The 17,816-nt window shown below is 39.2% G+C and overlaps 2 protein-coding genes across 2 annotated transcripts in view; both read right to left on the bottom strand.

Annotated features, from left to right (window-relative positions):
- Positions 1–1,936: 1,936 nt before the first annotated feature.
- On the bottom strand, positions 1,937–7,998 carry fezf1 (FEZ family zinc finger 1). The gene is made up of 4 exons (XM_038706888.1): positions 7,195–7,998; positions 5,778–5,912; positions 4,706–4,838; positions 1,937–2,242 (listed from the first exon to the last, which is right to left on the bottom strand). The coding sequence occupies exons 1-4, from the start codon at positions 7,996–7,998 to the stop codon at positions 2,007–2,009; spliced, it is 1,308 nt and encodes a 435-aa protein (XP_038562816.1). The 3' UTR covers positions 1,937–2,006.
- A 3,749-nt stretch (positions 7,999–11,747) lies between these two features.
- The window catches only part of cadps2 (Ca++-dependent secretion activator 2), a 244,423-nt gene continuing 238,354 nt past the window's right edge, over positions 11,748–17,816 (bottom strand). Inside the window, 2 exon segments of the mRNA XM_038705806.1 lie at positions 11,748–16,283; positions 16,927–17,031. Coding sequence (XP_038561734.1) covers positions 16,113–16,283; positions 16,927–17,031 — 276 coding nt within the window. The 3' untranslated portion in view covers positions 11,748–16,112.

Genomic DNA, 17,816 nt, shown 5'->3' on the forward strand with positions numbered 1-17,816 from the left:
TTCTTAAAACAGCTGCTCACTGTAGTTTTTATCAAACAAACGGGAGTAAAATATGCTTTTTGTTGTCTCCTTTTAACCTTCCTTGGATAACTATAAACTGGGTGACTGAAAATCTTCACAGGCAATGGTGGTTTTCGGCAAAGAGGAAGACAATATATTAGGCTTGATCCACACGTAATACTTTTTAGTATACATTCAGTGTTGGTTTTGACTTTTCAGGGGATTTCATGACAGTAAGAACAAAATATATCACCAGATTTGTGCTTTAAAATGTTGGTATAAATCCTGTTTTTAACACTAAACATGAGTTGTTTCACCGCTGCCACATCTCTGGTCTCAGAGTTCATCAATCTCACATCCTGAGATGCAATTGAAAGATAATGGAAACTAATAATCACTGATGACTAAAATATAATAATTAGCCATCATTGTAATATAATTTACTAATAATCAGAGGACAGAAAAGTTACAGTTCAGTTTGTCCTCTGTGAAGTGTCCTCAGTCCAACACGAGCTGAGAGCGACAGAAGCGTTCTCCGGTCAGTTTCCTGGCTGGGCACGTCCAACCCGTTCTCACTCCCAGCACGTCAAATATGGTAGCTGGGTCAATGGCCATTGCTTAAACTATGGTGCTGTGGGTACCCCTATAGGCCGGGTTGGTCTTTCAGCTAGGATTTCTGCTGTTCGTGTCCCGTGTGTAACCGTACGTTGCATATTTGGTATTACTAACTTGACCGCAGAGCTCTGCACTTGCAACCCTGACGCTAGAGGGGCAGGTCGAGCATCATAGGCTGAAGTGTAGGGCCACTGTCCAGGTTGCCCTGTTTGACAAGTTGGCAGTGAGAACATGTTGTCGTGCCATATTAGGTTTGAGGGGCCACTGCGGGGCCTGGAGGGGTTAGGAAGTCTCCTGATGGCTTTTGCGGGGTCAAGTTCAAGAGGAAAGGTCAAGTTTGGGGTCAACGGGCCTGAGAGGCGACTGGAGGAGTCAAGGATGTGGGTTTCATCTGTACAAATGAAATGTCTACTGACCAAAACATACAGTAACCGCTTCAAAAACATTTTACTTGAGCTGAAATGACCCCAAACTTAAGCAAACAGGGATCAAAGTTCATTGTAATGTGATAAAATACTGTTGGATTTCATAGGTTTAATATAAAAAGGTGTCCTTTTTAAGCAGAGCCATGAATACTGAGGTCTTTGGTGGTATTGGATTGATGACTGGGATGGGGATAGGGGTCATTATCAATTTCAGAAGGGGCTGCCCCTAAATGACAAGATTGGTTATCACATGTGTCAGTCAAATAAACCCTGCCAGTCATAATGTGAAAGGGGGAATTAATTCTAGACACAAAAATCTGTTTACTAGTCATGGTTAGTCCTCCTCAGCCTGCGAAAACAGTTGTAGAACGTCTTTACGTGTGGAGTGGTTCTGTCAAGTCTGAGAAAACAACCCTGATGACGTCATAGTGATGTCATCAGGGTTATCCCAGTTTGTGCTCGGAGACCAGGAATTTATAATAAAGAAAAACCTGCATTAAAAACTGGGCATGCAGAGTTTGAAAGAGTTTGGGTGTTTACCAGGCAGGGAGGCCCTAACCAAAAGACACAAGCCAGCTGCATTATGGGATGTGTAGGATCCAGTATTTTTTGGCAACCATAATAGGGACTAAAAGTCTGGACATCCCGGCTTCTACTGCTTTGATTTTGACCTCAAAAGAGTCAAAATTAAAGTTACTTGGTCTACCAAACTATTAGACTCAGCCTTTAAATCTCTGCATAAAGGTTTTGGAGAAAGTGGCCAAATGAATCTGAGAGCTCTGAGAGCAAGTTATTTTAAGTCAAGTTACACATTTTTTGATAACAAAGCACAGAAATTGTTAATATGGGGGCACAAGTTTCTAATTTTATAAAAAAAAAAAAAAAAAATCATATACAGGGCTCAGTAAATCTGGCATATAAGGACTTAGTTTTGGTGTGTTGGGATGAAGCGTACAGAGTCATTGTTCAGGCCTGAGGGGGCGACTGCGGGCTGACCATGTCGTGCAGCTTCCTGATGTGTTTCTTCAGATCAAAGTTCCTGCAGAAGCCTTTACCGCAGGTGGGGCAGGTGAAGGGCTTCTTGTCGTTGTGCGTGTGCATGTGGAAAGTGAGGTTGTACACCTGGTGGAACGCCTTGCTGCAGATCGAACACTTGAACTGCTTCTCCCCGCTGTGAGTCAGCTTGTGGTTCTTGTAGTTTCCTGCAGGAAGAGGATGAGATGTAGGATCAGGACAAGAAAACCCAACACACTCTGACACAGATTTATAGAACAATAAGGAATAAGACATGTGTATTGAGTCAGTGGCTCCCAACATTTTTGCCTACCCCTCAGATGTATCTTCCCCCCAGGATGGGAAGCACTAAGAAAAATGACACTAAATAAAATAGAAATCTAAATAAATCTCCCGTAACAGTGTCCTCTGATTGTCCAGATGATACCAGAGTTCATAAAAATGTAGATAAGCTGGGTTCCCTCCAGTTTCTTTTTTGATTTTCTTTTGCCCTGGGTTTCGCCTGTCAGGTTAAACAAGGCTGCCCTCTGATTGGTAAAAGCAAGTCCATTCAGTGTCCTCTCACTGTAAAGGTTGTTTGGAGTCACATGCAACCTTTCATGAATACCTCCAGATACTAGTCAGGACTGAAAAGCCTACTGCACCCTCATCTGCATGTTGTTTAGGTAAAAATAAAATAAAACCTATAAACTTATATGATGATATTCTCCCAAAAAGACACTGGGATTGGGCATTAATCAAATACAAGGACAGAGCTTGTTTTAGTAAAGATGCAAATACAAGGTATCAGGTCTGTTATTAACGGGTCTCTATTGATAAATAGTATTTGTATATTTTTGTTAAACCACAATTATTATAAAACGCTTTTGATGACCAATTTCATTGAGTTTTATTTGCTAGGATTGATTCAAATGTACATAGATATGTGAAATACTGTTTTTTTCCCCCCAACAACTGGAGAGCATCATGGGATATGCGGTTACCGACGTGCTATGACAATTTATCAGTAAAGTAGAATGCACAAATTGTTCGGTCTGCTATTAAAATCACGGATGTGAAAAATCACCCAACTAAGTGTCTCAGTGTCTTCTGTGAAAGTTATGGCCCTGATGTAAAACTTTACAATTTTTGAATTTAGTGAAGTAATTTAATGGTACAAATGACTAATTTGAGGTAACAAAAGTACTACTGAGCACCCAAATTATTATCTTGAGGGAAATTATTTGTAATTTGAGGACACTTTGCCTGAAAAGAGTCACAGATAAATAATATTTATATTATTTAGGCCTATTTAAAGAAAAAAAGTACATTAGTTACAGTATTGTACTGAAGTAAAATTTTGATGTACTTTATTTGAGTTCTTCCATTTTACAACATACAGTTCCAATCCATTACATGTGAAAGGCAATTATTGTACTTTTTTCCACTGCATTATGTTTGCAGTTTTACTTACTTTGCAGATTCATAAAACTACAATGAACAAATACATTTTAATGCTTAATCATAGATCAAGCTACCACGCAGTAGCTATATAAACTAATTTACCAGCTGCAACATTTAAGTAATGTGTATACATAGCTGCATCTGTAATTATAATAACAACTATAATACAATAATAACATATTCATTATTCTAAAATGAGCCGTTCTGCATAATGTGTACTTTTACTTTTGATACTTTAAGTATATTTTGATGCCAATAATTATATATTCAAATAAAATTTTCATGCGTGACTCTCACTCGTAACCCAGCATTTCTACACTGAAGGATTACTTACTCAAGTAAAAGTTCTGAATATTTCCTCTGCCACTGGACGGTATTTTAAAAGGTGCTGTTGTCTGAGTATACAATATGTGGTTAAATATTGTACTGTATGTTCTACAACTTTTTAAATATCTCCTGCAGTGACATTAGAGTGTGTTCAGCATCAAACCTGCTGTGTGTTTGTCTGTCATGTTCCTATTGGTTAACCTGTGACTCCTGTTTTTGGTTGTCAGTGCAATCTGTCCAATGATGTTACTCTTTATGTTTCCTAAAATATATTTATTTATTTACTGATGCTCTGACAGTTTCCGATGATTTGGCCTTTTTGGGTGTCTGTAAATTTACTGGTGTTGCTTTGAAAACAATCACAGAGCTGACTGGCATCTGACAGATGCTGCTATCTGGCATTCAGCCTGATCTGAGCCAGTGATTGTGAATGTCATTAAATTACTTTAAGATGGTCCCATTATTCTCTCTTACCCTGGTATAAATTATTATATTATAGTAAAAGCACATTGATTTCTGCTACTTTTATAACTGCTTCTAGAAATGTTGTGATTAAGATGTGAAAATGAGAGCAACACATAGTGAAGAGTGTGTTTTCTCTGTATTTTACATTATGCAAGAATATAAATTATCGGAGTAAATTACAATTATTATTGATCAACACATATATATGTGTGCATAGAGATCATTAGTCTATAAAACGTTTTATAATCAATCTCATTCAGTGGATATACTGCAAATCATAAGAATATATAATAATTATACAATTAGGCCTACTGACTTTAAATTAAAACCCAGCACTTCTTATTCGGTCATTGGTTTGAGCTCTGTTCTCTTTTACTAAAAGGTGACGTGATGTTGATTTTCCTTCATTTCCTCACCTTTCTGATGAAATCCTTTCCCGCAAAACTCGCACACGAACGGTTTGTATCCCGCGTGGATGCGCGTGTGCGTGTTGAGAGTGGAGCTGCGATTAAAGGCTTTCCCGCACTGGTTACACTTGTGCGGTTTTTCCTGGAAAAAATAAAAAAAGCGGAAGACAAATATTATCACGGTGGAAACCTGCGCATCCGATAGAAATGAGATTTCTTAAGGATTTTTACAAGGACGCATCACCAGACGATCAGTGAAATAGAAATATGTAATTTCTGTATGACCTTACTTTTACACAGAGGCTACTAAATACAGATATCACAGGGAATCTTCTTTTTCATAAAAAGAAACATCAGCCTGGGAATCTTGTGGGAATATTTCCATAGTGGAGTGTCACAGTGAAGCCACAGGAGGAGCTCAAACACAACAAACTGAGCAGAGGCTCCAGGCTCACATTTCCACAGAAACTGTCCAAAAGAGCTCCATAGCTTTCATTATCATTTATATTTATTCACACAAAAAGTGAAGCGAGTTCAGCTCCACTTTTAAGTGTCTATAAATCACCATCTTAGAGTTTTATAATAAAGGGATATTTTTTATTAAATGGATTTGGTTTTCTTTTTAAAACAGTGATAATGACACAAAATGCATCTTTAACTCTGACTTACAGCGGGTTCTGTCTCGATTCAATTCATTAGGCCTGTATCTCAAACTCCCGCGCACAACAGATATAAAAACATCTGATTGGAAATCACTTTCAAATGGACTGGCATGCATTTTAATACAGGAAGTGTTGGACAGTATCACAGTTATTATGTGTTCGGTTTAAAATATGTTAATCAACAGGCCTTTAATGTTGATCAAATGTTTTAGATTTCTTTTTTAAAACAGGGTTTTTATTTTTTAATATTATGGATGAATTTTCGTACAAGAGTAAATAACTAAAGGATAAATAACACCCAAATGGTCAACAATGAAGAAATAAATGGATCAATTAAATTAAAAGTTTCTTGTAACTGAAGTCAGTTTATTAGTTTGGAATTTAACTAATACTCTTTAAGTAATAATCTTGAGTCCTACCTGAGTGTGGATGATTTTGTGTCGGCACAGTGTGCTCGCCTGTCGGAATCCTTTCCCGCAAACTTTACACACGAACGGCCGCGCGCCGGTGTGCACGGGCATGTGGCGGGTCAGGTTGTAGTGCGCGTTAAACACCTAAAAGAGAATAATAAACATTAATAAATAATAATAAATTAAAAGCAAGCATAAAACACAAAAATACTTCTTTATACACCAACGACTTCCCCTAAAATAACATTACATTCAAATCTACTCATCGGTGGATGCCAAATCCACCCCCCTCCTCCTCTACGCCCCCTTTATGTCCCAGTTTAAGAGTTTATTAAGTGGCTCATGGTCTTTTCCATTAATGCCAAAGAGAAATAAGAAAAAAGAAATCGGATGCTCTTTAATTATCAGATTGAGTCTAATTAAAGTCAATCTGTCAGGGGTCATTTAATGAACTTTGAATAAATGTATGGGTGATATGAAACACAATACTAACCATGTAAACCCGCACATAATATAGCAACGGACGCGCTGTTCTTAAGAGTATTTGAATAATTAAGTAAGCTTGATTTCACAGATAAATGAGCAGCGTTTAGGCCTAATATATGTTTGGTGGGCGGTTGCGCTCGCGGTCTTCACGGGCTTTTTTAACGTTTTCCGTTGAAGCGAACCGCTTTCTTTAGTGCAAAAAAGTGAATCTAACGGCAGCTCGGACATGTCTTGTGAACCAGATGAAGCGCGAGTAAGGAAATAAAAACTAAAGCAAGGGCTAAAAAAGCGTTCTCATTTTAATCTAAAACAATTTTGAAAAAAAAAAAAGCTACAGGCAGATCCTAAAAAAGGGGAAGAGAAAATCAAACTAAACACTTAAGAGATTTTAATTTTCTGAAAGAAAAAAGGAAAATTAAAGAATTCAGCTTCCTTTTTTTTTATTATTATGCCTACTAGATAAAAAGGTTCATTTATTCTTAAAACAGATTGAGTCGTAGGCCTATGTTGTTTGTAATCTTGTAGGTGGTGAGTTTTAATTTATAGTTTCTTTATAACACACACATCATGTTACAGCGTTAATTTTCCCGAAATCTGACCATTCAGAGAATTTCCCTCTAAATTAAGACTTAACAATGGTTTTAATTTGATGATTCTAGAGTTTAATGAAGGATTATCGACTTCTCCTTAGTTTATTTCTCTCTCTTTTTTCATGTCTCGCCAATATAATTCTCAAAGACAGTTTGAATAATAGGTAGCTTATTATTTTTATTCCATTGCCTACAGAGGAAAATTTCTAAAAAGAATGTGAAATTGAAGTCTCTGCTTGGTTAATTAAAAAATGGATCGCCGTGCAGGTTTGTAGGACTTGCTGTGATTTGGTTTGGTCTCCCCCTGTGGTTAGAGATGAAATCAAATAAATCATCCGTGCAGGACTCACCTTTCCGCAGACCTCGCAGGTGAAAACTTTGGGCTTGCTGCCGGGACAGGAGCCGTTCAGTCTGGCCGCCGCCGCCGCAGAGCCCTTAAAGATCTTGTCGGTGAGGATCTGGTCCCGCTCCTTCATATAGTGCTGGATCTGGCTTTGAGACAGCTCCTTAAAGGCCTGCACGCCGGACACCGGGTACCGTTCCCCGGCCTGCTGTAGGCCCGGCTTGCTTTTCTCCGCCATGAAGGCTTTATGCCGGGCTGTGAGCAGGTACGAGGCCATTGGGTGCAGGTTGACCAGACCGGCCGGCGGGGGACACGCACCGCTTTCCCCGCTGCAGTTCAGGTAACACACGGTGCCCATGGTGGGGAAGGAGGACTGGTTCACCACCCGGGGTCTGAAGAGTTTGTACTGGCCGGCGGTTTGGCTCACAGCGGAGTCCTCCTGTTGGTTCTTGTAGTTTAACCCAACACCCATAAAGTCTGCAGGAGCGGCGAGAGAAGACGCGTCAAAGTGGCCCGGATCCAGCCCGATGTTGAGCCGGTGGCCCGGTTCGTACCCGAGTGGCACCAGCGGGATCATACAATGCAGCGAGGACGGACAGACGTCGGGTTTCCCCACGGGAGCGGACTGGAACCAGCTGGGGAGCTGTATCGACTTGGGCTCGGGCGTCCTGGCCATAATCCGGTCGATGGAGAAAGCGAGAGGCTTGCTGCTGCCACCGCCGGAGGTGAGCATGTCGGAACCCGCGGACTGGCTCCCAGAAGCCGGGGGGGAGCCGAGGATCCCCGCTGGGCGGCGGAGAGGACCGTCCATCACCTCCGCATCAACTGCGCCGCGACAACAACAACAAGAAGCTGCTGGAGCGAAGCCGGGGGTCGGTGTTACTCCTCACCGGCCCGCAGGAAAGGGCATCATCTGCCGGGGAACCCCCCCCTCAAAATCACCGGCCCGTTCCCCCTGCTTATTGACGACAATCAGGGCGGCCGCGGCTCGCTCGATGACGGCGTGCGGAGAGTCGAGACCTCGCCGATCGTTACCGTCCAGGAAGGGGAGCGGAAAAGTAGATAATTTGCTCAATTCTCCTCCGTCGATTCTGTGCACTTGTCGCCGCTGGAAGAGGAGGAGGAGGAAAGGAGGAGGTTGTCCCTTACTTGGCAGGACTCCTGCTCAACTGGAAGGTATTTGGTAAATCCCAGGTCCCCTTGTGGCTTCGCGTGACATCATTTTCCTTTTTTCTTTTTTCTTTTTTTTTTTTATCGCAACACGCTGGACTCGCAGCGGCCGCGAGGTCAGGAGCTGTCAGAGTTTTAGATCAGATTTGGAGCAGCTTTGGCTCCTGAAAGCCAGACCTTTTACGCACGGCTCAGAGAAGACACAGTGCTGTCATGTGGGTGAACGTGAGAAAGAAAACGGATCGAGATGTTGAAAAGAAAATGGACTTCAAGTCATTGATCTCAGCCTGGGTGTCTTTGAATCACAAACTTTTACTCAAGCGCTTTATTCCTTTTCTTTTACGCACTAGATTTTTAGATGCCAAAATCCACCCGCGGCAGAAACGACTCTTCTAGATAGTAACTAACCTGTGCGCTCTCCTGTAATCAGGTGCTGTATATTTTTTCTGACGCAAACGACTCTTTTATGCACAGAGAGACTGTAAAAAAAAAAAAAATCACCTTGCAGAAACGCAAATTCCGGAGGATGAATCAGTGAGAGTGACAGAGTCCAAACCGACAATAGCTTCAACCTGTCAGGACTGAAAGCAGAGAGTGAGTGGGTTTGATGCTGAATTTTCAAAGATTAAGGAGAGAAATAAAAGTGACCGCTGAAGGCCCGAGGAGCGACACACAGCAAAACACACAGTGTTTACTATGAAATACAGCAAAGAAGTATTAATAAGGTATTTGTTTGTGTTGGTGGATAGAGGCTGATGTTCTTTTAGTAGCCTATATTACGCAACAAAGATTTTAAAATGTTAATGGTTTGATTTGGTTTCTCTCAGGTAAAGAACAGCGTCTTTTTGTAAACTGCTACAAATAAAGATTATTATCAGTAAAGCATTTGACGGTCAGACAGTGAGTTAAAATTAATAATACTAACCTACTTTAAATACTGAATAGGCGCTGTGAAAGAAGTTAAATCCAAAGGAAGCTGCAAAGAGAAAAAGGCTTAATCTAAAAATAAAAATCTGAGCATTTACCAAACCTTTAAAAACAAAGTGTTGATTATTAAATGCAGATAAAACGACTTTTTAAATCGAATATGTAGTAATATTCACAAGCTAATAATAGTCCACACAAACTGAAACCTGAAGCCACCATGAACATGAACATTAAGCTGAAATGAATTTATAAATTCTTTATATTTTTAAGGAATGTGAGATTTGTAGATGTGACTTGGTATTGTTAAGGGATGTTGGTATTAGTGGGGCATATCAGGCCACAAACAACATGCTGCCATTATTAAATCGCACTACCATCCTACTGCTACTGTGTGATAATTGTGGTGTCATTGTATATTTGTGTGGAGAAGCCAAAGACAAATTTAAAGTGGACAATAAAGTCTAATAATAATAATAGCCTACTAAAAATATCAACATTATTATGTAGGCCTAATCATTACTACAAGTAGCATATTTATTGGCCGCTGTTAGTAATATTTTGTAAAACACCTACAGCCTCCCCTCCAGATAAAAGTGTTGCAGCTGCCTTTTTCATAGTATTCTGTTCATGTTTGTTAATTGGTTGCCTTTATTTCTGCTTTTTATGTTATGATTATTGTTTTATTTGTATCCATTGTTTTGGTATTTTGGCATTATATTTGTCACTGTTTTTGAAAAAAAGCCAGTCAATATTATTGACTGCTTACAACAAACTATAATGTAGTTATAAGCGAATATAAGCATGTATTAATATATTTTTAACATATAACGCCTCCTGTGGACACTAAGTGGACGCTGCTGTATGAACAGATAATGAATGACAATATAGTAAAACACAGTTGTAATAATCTAAGATATTTAATTGCTGCACATTAATAAACACTTAAAAATGTCATCATCAAATGTTTGCACTGATAAATGCTGAAGGACTTACAGTAAAGCTTAAGAATAATAAATAATAATTATATTTTACAACAAAGGGAAAATAGATCTACAGTATATAAAGGTGAAAGAATAGAATGAACCAATAGGGAGTATGTAAAGTACAAAGGTTTGTGACTATACCATATAGAATGAACTACACCAGACGTACGGTGTAAGCAAGTGCAGCTTTGACATGTCAGTGATGTGTGAACAGAAAATAAAAAAATGAGTGTGATGCTGTGTGCAGTCAAGTTAAGAAGCAAGTCACGTGTTCTGTGTTATAAAGCAAGTACACTCAAGTAAATATGAGGTACATGTAAAGTAGAAATGATTACCATTAGTCGTAGTAACAATAGTATCTGTAACAATTTCAGTTGTGTCAATACGCCCTGCTTCTTTGTCTACAGGCTAAAGCAGCATCATTCATTATTTGAACAGCTTTGTGTCAGTGATATTTATTTCCCGACTGATCTGATTTTATCCCCTTGAGAGCACATTGTTTGCTTATATATTAATATAAAGTTAAAAACCCCATTCAGATATTTGTGGATCCTTCTGTTTTATTTTTATTGACTTCTGAAATGAAAAAATTTCACAGCAGACTGAACATCAACTCAGGGGAAAGTGGTTCAGTCTTGCTGTTTATAATAAAGATGAAAAAGGAGTAAATCTGTTTAATAGTAACATCTTTCATTTTGAAATCACTTCATACTGTAGATTTGAATTTTATACTCATTTTCCTTTTATTTATTTGCTGTAAGGTATGTACATATTATTAAATAATAATTGCTTTTACATAATAGTAACATTATTAATAAGGTGTCCTTTTTTTGTGTTTTGTGTCTGTGTCAGCAGGAGGACTCAGACTCGTTTTTTGTTGCAGGAAAAAGGTTTGATGCTCATTTTAATGAGGAGAGAAAATAAACTGAAGCTGATGGATGACAGCCAGCAGAGAGTTTCCAAGGAATAGAAGCCCTTACAAACCTCCATAAACCTACAAGATTAAGCCGAAATAGAGAATAAGTAGTTTAAAGGACGAGCACTAATCCTTACAAACCAAAGGTCAAGCCCCGAATATTGTGATTTAAATGAGAAATGTTTTAAACCTCTGGTTGAATTTAAGAATTTAAGTGGCCAGACATCCAAGCTTGCAAACTGACGAGCCAAATTCAGTAAATAAAGTCATGTTGGGAGTCTACTGATTAACATACGAAACAGGGTTCCTATATTTCCTTAAACCCGACTTTTTTTGATAAGGTGGGTGTATATGCATGGTTTAACTAGCTTTAGGGGGAAGTAGGTATTTTTAGAAACAGCTAACTCCCCAAAGAGAAAAGGGAGTTATATTTTATAAAGATTCCCTATGAAATCAGAATCGTTATGTCCACTCGCTGTTTTGGTGGCTGAAGAAAAAAAAAAAAAAAAAACTTTTGACAAGTCTGACTTGTGAAAATAAAAACCCACAAGGTGAAAACACAGGTGCTTTAAAAACACTTTTTAATAGTGACACTTAGATAAGACACCTGAACAAAACAGGTGCACAGTAAGACAATATAAATATACATCTTAATATAGGTTTTTGTCCTTTAGTTTCTGTCCTTTGAACTGCACTGACACAAACTGGATTGGACAGTTAAAACAAACGGCAGGTTGTTGCACACAGTCGATCGGAGGGCCTACACTGAATTTACAGGTAAACTTTTTTTTCCCAACAACAACACCACACAAACAGACGGCAGCCAATGAATGAACAGCAGTGACGGGGCGCTTCGTCGACTCACAGCTGATCCGATTAAACCCATCAATCAGATTAAAAACAGATAGGACGGTCCCGTTAAAAAAAAAAAAATAGTCCAGAGTTTTCCAGTTCATTGGCACGTTTCTAAGACTTTGATCGATGTTGGATATGATGCACATCAGGCAGTACGACCATATCACTCTACAGCTCAACATAATTCTTCACAACAGTAACTATCACAATGAACAGATGACAGCAGATCTACAACTACATCAGCATGTAGTCGGTATTCTGAACAACTACTGCCCAATCTGACTCTGCGTTTTTGTATGGACCTGCGTTGATTTGTTTTACCTTTTCAAAGAACCCAGAAGCCTGTTTCAGGGCTATTTAAATTTTGCAGTGGACAACCAGAGTAGAAAAATTTTACCACCTGAGGCCACTGGTTGTTGTTTAACAGTGGGGACAGTTTGAGTTACAGAAGGTTCGGATTCAGAAACTACAGCAGCACAGCAACCTCTCATTAGCTTGGAGTTGTAAGAGTTCTACTACAAATGTGAGACACCAAACAAACATCAAACCTTAAGCTCTTCAGTACTTTTGGCAGGTTCTGCAAAACCCTGGATTACATTCTGCGATGAAGCATCTGAGCATTAAACGCTAATGTTTAATTGTTGCTTTTACTATATCTGTGCATTGCAAATGCTGTATGGTAATAATGGAAAGAACACTAGAAAGTGTGGTTATGGTTAAGGGTCAAGTTCAATAACATAAAACTTGAGTCTATTTCCATTTCAAAGATATTGGATTGTTGGAAACAAACCCCAAACTTACTTTGAATGGTAAATGAAGGTGGACAGTAATTTTTTTTATCAAGCACTTTAAACATCCACCATAGTTAACAGACCCACTTCCTGCTTCAACTTTGACCTACTGTACTAAACGTTGTTGTCTGCAATGACGTTTTCTTACCAACTTTTCAGGTGCACACACTTTTAGTTGTTTTGTGTTTAGTTGGTTTTGATAAACTGGCTAAATTGTTGGTTTATTTTTCAACCTGACTGATCTTCTAACTGCTCGTGTTTCTGGATCTTCTTTGACTTCTTTTTAGAGATGTCAACGTGATCCCAGATGTCAGCTTGGTGAGTACAGTGTTAATATTGCTGATAATTGATGTATAAAACTAAGAAGACCCAAACTGTAATAAAACCATAATTATCCTTTAAGATTTGGGAGAGTTTAAGCAACTGAAACACTTTTTAGGTAAAGATCGTGGTGGTGGTTAACAGGAGCTAACATAAATTTGTTCTGTGATGGGATGCAAATCAGTCACCAGCATAATAGCCGAATGTGCTACATACCCATTTACCATCCTAACCTTACTTTCTGCCTCAATACATAAAGACAGATCAGTGAAAAAACTTTGGCACTGGAAGTAAATTGTGTGTCGTGGATCTGTTTATAATGGGCAAAGGTTGGATTGCTATAATTTCAGCTATAGGGCCAAATAATGGTGACCTGTACGCCCAAAGCAAGATCATTTAAAAACTATGGGGCATAAAATGTATTGACATTCATGGTCCCGAGAGGATAACTCCTAACAACATCCTGAAGGTCAACTTTTCATTTACACAAGAAATGTCTAAAACTAATGAGCATAATTGCGTGAAATTTCCTGGGCACATTCTTGCTTCCCAAAAGAAGAAGAACTCTTTAGATTTTACGTATCCCACAACCGTTCTTGCAGGGCCACACTCAGGACAATGACATGGTGAAGCTCAAAGAACAGCTTATTCAGTAGCATATTGCGGTGGTCCTTGAGCAGTCCTTCGACCTCAACAACAAACCCTGCCTAATAAAATGACTCATATGAGTGTTTTCTGATCTGACACCTTTAAGGTTATGGTGAGCTTAAATTAAAGCTACTGGGTTAAGGTTAGAGAAAGACTGTGGTCATGGTTAACAGGGAGAAACATCAGATTGTTTGTCAACGTTTGTTTTGAAAAGTCAAAGATGTGAACAGCTGTCTCCTGTGTCATAGTCAGATGCTTAGTTGACCCAATAATCCATCCCAAGTTTTTGGGTGCTAGAACAATGTCACGCTACTTCTGCTTTTGCTTGTCATTATTTGCACAACTGCAAGAGGTCGCGTGTCAAGAAAATGTGAACATAGGCTGACTTACGTGTTTAAACAAACAACCAATGTTGTTGTTTAACTGGTGACAACTATTAATTATGTTTCAGCATTTAGTGGATGCTAGCAGGACTTTTGACTCAATAAAATAGGTTTATAAACAAAGCTAAAACCACAATAGTATAAAGTAACATTCAAAGATGTCAGTAAATAACGTTTTAATAGAACAGTCAAATAGAACCCTACAATTCCAAGCTTTCTGTCAAATAAAACAAATTTTGTTCAGCTGAGCTGGCTGCTGTTGCTGTCAAGAAAATGATGTCAATGGCGGCGAGGTTGGTCAGACTCTGTTTTGAACAATAAGCTACAACAAAACAGGAAGGAGCAGCACTGACAGCGACCGCAGAGCTCTACTATACAAAATGACATCAATTAGAGTATGGCTGCACGTCGAAAAGGGCGGGGCTTCCTGTCCTGCAGGTGAGAGAGGGAGGACGAGGTTTGTGTCAGCACCGTGTCCTTCAGATGCCTCGCCTCACCTTGACTTCCTGTTTGTCATACATTCTCACTCGTGTACATTTCAACACGCATGTACAGCAAAGTCCAGGATAACGAGCATGTGACAGGTTTGGTAAAAGGTGGGCGGTCGGGTGGGGAGGGGGTCACTACCTGAGCGTTTGCTCTTACCTGATCAGGACCTTCACTCAAGATGAATGATATGTAGCCTCTACTGCACATGTGCAACTGCACTCTGCATGCATAACATCATAGGAAGAGAAGAGCAACAAAGTGTGACATGGTTTAATCCTAAAATATTAAAGTTGAATGTTTTATCCCCCGAAAGATTTTCAATCGAGAAAATATTGTTTAGGCTCTAAAGCTTAAAAAGGTTTCACCTTTTCATCACACGGTAGGGAACCTGGAAAGTACTGAAAAACAGACTACAGCATTGTTCGTTTTTGGTATTTTCATGGGATTTGTTGACAATACAAATTATAGAACAAAACCAACCTTGTCCTTTAATTCGTTAAGATTATCTTGTTGAACAAACTGTACGTGTCTGAGTGGAGTTATCTTCATGGTTGGCCAAGAAAGCTACATAACTGCTGGACTACACTATATATATTTTTTCTATTATTTCTATTATTACTGTAATAAGTGACGCTAACAATAATTTGTAATATATATGTGTTTTATATCACACCTTTGTTCATCATGAACTAGCTGTATTTCTGTAGAAACAGCTGTCTGAATTAATATATTGCCTGTTAGCTAGCAAGATAATGTTAGCTATTAAGAAAATGTTAGCAAGCATACGTAATGTTAAATTCACAGTAACGGTGTTTGGACTTGTGTATCTTTATCACATTTTTTACCCCCTTTTAAAACAAAATCTACATTTTCATTCTTGAATGCCTGAATGAAGGTGATTTTAACAGAATGCGTTAACAACATGACTCGCTAGCTAACATTAGCACATCTTGGCTTGCTGTTTTTGCCCTTTTCTTATCATAAGATAGATTTACTGATTGTTTACTGTTGTAGTTTCAGTTGTAATCTCAGTTTTTGCATTTATTGAGAAAAAATAAGCAGAGTTCAGTAAAGAAAATGCATTCACAACTTGTTCTGTTGTTGATAACAGCGAAGCTATTTTGCCCAGGTAGGTATCCATTTCTGTTCTGTTCAATTATATTAGTCAACCGTTGCTCCAGCTTACATTTAGTTTCTATTTTGCGCTCACTGAGTCAAGAACATGTGTAGATTTTGTCCAGCAGCGATCTTTTTCTTGTCATTTTCAGCCATCTTTTTATAAAATTAAATTTGTTGGCTGTAGTTTCAGTTTATAGTGAGAACTGCTCAGTGAAGAGCTCAGTGGAGGACACATATCATTAACTGCGATGGAACGTCCTGATCTGTTAGAGAGGATGAAAATCAGTAGTAACAGGGTGTGTATAGGTATGATGAGTGTGTGTTTAATCGTCCTCCTCATCGCTGTCTCTCATGCTGATACCCTGCAGGCCGTCGCCCGCCTTCACTGCAGCTGAGGCTTCCTCCACTGTCAGTCGGTTGTAGATGGTCTCGTAGCTCTTGTTGTTCAGTGTGCCGTCCAGGACGCCCTGCAGCCTGAAGTCACGGTAGGTCTTCTGTTGAGGTGGGAGGGTGGAGGGGTGGAGATAGGTAAAAGGAGAAGGGAGGGAAAAACACAGAGCATCTTAGGAATGCAGTTAGCGAGAGGAGGCGTCTGCCGTCCGGACAAAAGCGCCAAGATTGAGGCTCAAGGACGAGTCTTTTATATATCGGACTGGGAAGGCAGACTGAGGCATCTGAGGGGTTTTTACATTCAGTCAGAAGCCATTATAATTGATGTCTCGCTGCTTTCCAGTTAAACTTGCACATGTCTGTACATTAGCAACCTATGAAAAGACAAAAGCAGTGAGCAGCAGCGCACAGTTGAGCAGTTTTGTCTTTCGTGTCTTGCCGCCTCTTCACAGCGCTGCTGCTGCTTTCAAGGACACTTCAGTATGGTTTGATTAATCTTTACTTTTTTCTTCTTTAACTACAATGTCAGTTCTGAGAGTTTTAACATGAATACATCACAACATTTTAAAATTCACTTTAGCCAGTCTCAGGCTCATTCACTGCCACTCTTTTCAAACAGCAAAGAAAAACAGACTTTGTATCTGGTCGGTAAAAGTAACCTGTCACCCAGAATGACGAAGAAGTCCTTATTTGGAAATGTGCATCTCAACAAGAAATTTAGTATCTCTCTCTTTTATATTTGCTCACCTTCACAATCTTGATCAGTGTTTTCAGCTGGTACATGTGAAGCTGCAGGTCCAGTCTGTCTGTCAGCCAAACACACACCGCTTTCGTGGAGCCGGTGTACCATTGCTGTGAGAAACAAAAACAAACAAAAAAGGATAGCCAAACTTTCACAAAACCAACTGTCTGACGGCTTGTGTTTCTTGACCCATTGGACTTCTTTTTAGGGATGTCACTCTGTAACCCATATCTAGACTTTTAATTTGGTGAGCACAATGTGGGAGAAGTGAAACCATTTACTGAGACTCTTTCATAAAAACTCTTTTGACTTTGTATTTGTAGAGAGAATTCACTTTAGAGGAACTGCAGCCTATCATACTTAAGCTTTGGTTTTGACACTCAGCTGTGGTAGCTCCTGATTGGAATTTACCACGAGACAAATAACTGATGATTATATGCTTTTCACAGTGAAACAAGTTAAACTAAAATTTTGACACTGTCTATTGAATCATATATATGTATGATTAAAAAGCTACTACAATCTAACCAATCCTGGACCACTCCCGAAATATAAATATCCAGTTTAGGTGAGGTCACTTTCTTTTCCTCTCACTCCACTCTGGCTGGTCATTGTGACGCTAGAAACAGCCCAGCGTTCAACATATTAATTTCTAAAATCCTCTACAGTCAACAATGAGTTGCGTCTGTTATATTACTTGTATTGTCACTAAACAGCTCCAGCTAGCATAGGGGTCGGTGTCCCCTGCTGGTGCGAATCCCACTAGCTTTGCAGTAAGAAGCAACGCAGAACCTCCATTACATTTATTCATTTAGCGGACGCTTTTATCCAAAGCGACTTACAATTGCTATCAGAGGTCGCCCGCCTCTGGAGCACCTGAATAAGTGATCCTATT

The sequence above is a fragment of the Micropterus salmoides genome, unplaced genomic scaffold, assembly GCF_014851395.1.
Source record: "Micropterus salmoides isolate LMB-PRFRI ecotype aquatic unplaced genomic scaffold, ASM1485139v1 Ms_hic_scaffold_8, whole genome shotgun sequence".
Taxonomy (NCBI): domain Eukaryota; kingdom Metazoa; phylum Chordata; class Actinopteri; order Centrarchiformes; family Centrarchidae; genus Micropterus; species Micropterus salmoides.

What these genes read in the sequence shown, in the direction of transcription:
- fezf1 (XM_038706888.1), bottom strand. Translation starts at nt 7,998, where the DNA reads ATGGACGGTCCTCTCCGCCGCCCAGCGGGGATCCTCGGCTCCCCCCCG. An exon ending in ACAAAATCATCCACACTCAG is followed by an intron (nt 4,839 to 5,777) that starts GTAGGACTCAAG and finishes TATTTTTTCCAG; the next exon opens with GAAAAACCGCACAAGTGTAA. An exon ending in GAAAGGATTTCATCAGAAAG is followed by an intron (nt 2,243 to 4,705) that starts GTGAGGAAATGA and finishes CTCTTCCTGCAG; the next exon opens with GAAACTACAAGAACCACAAG.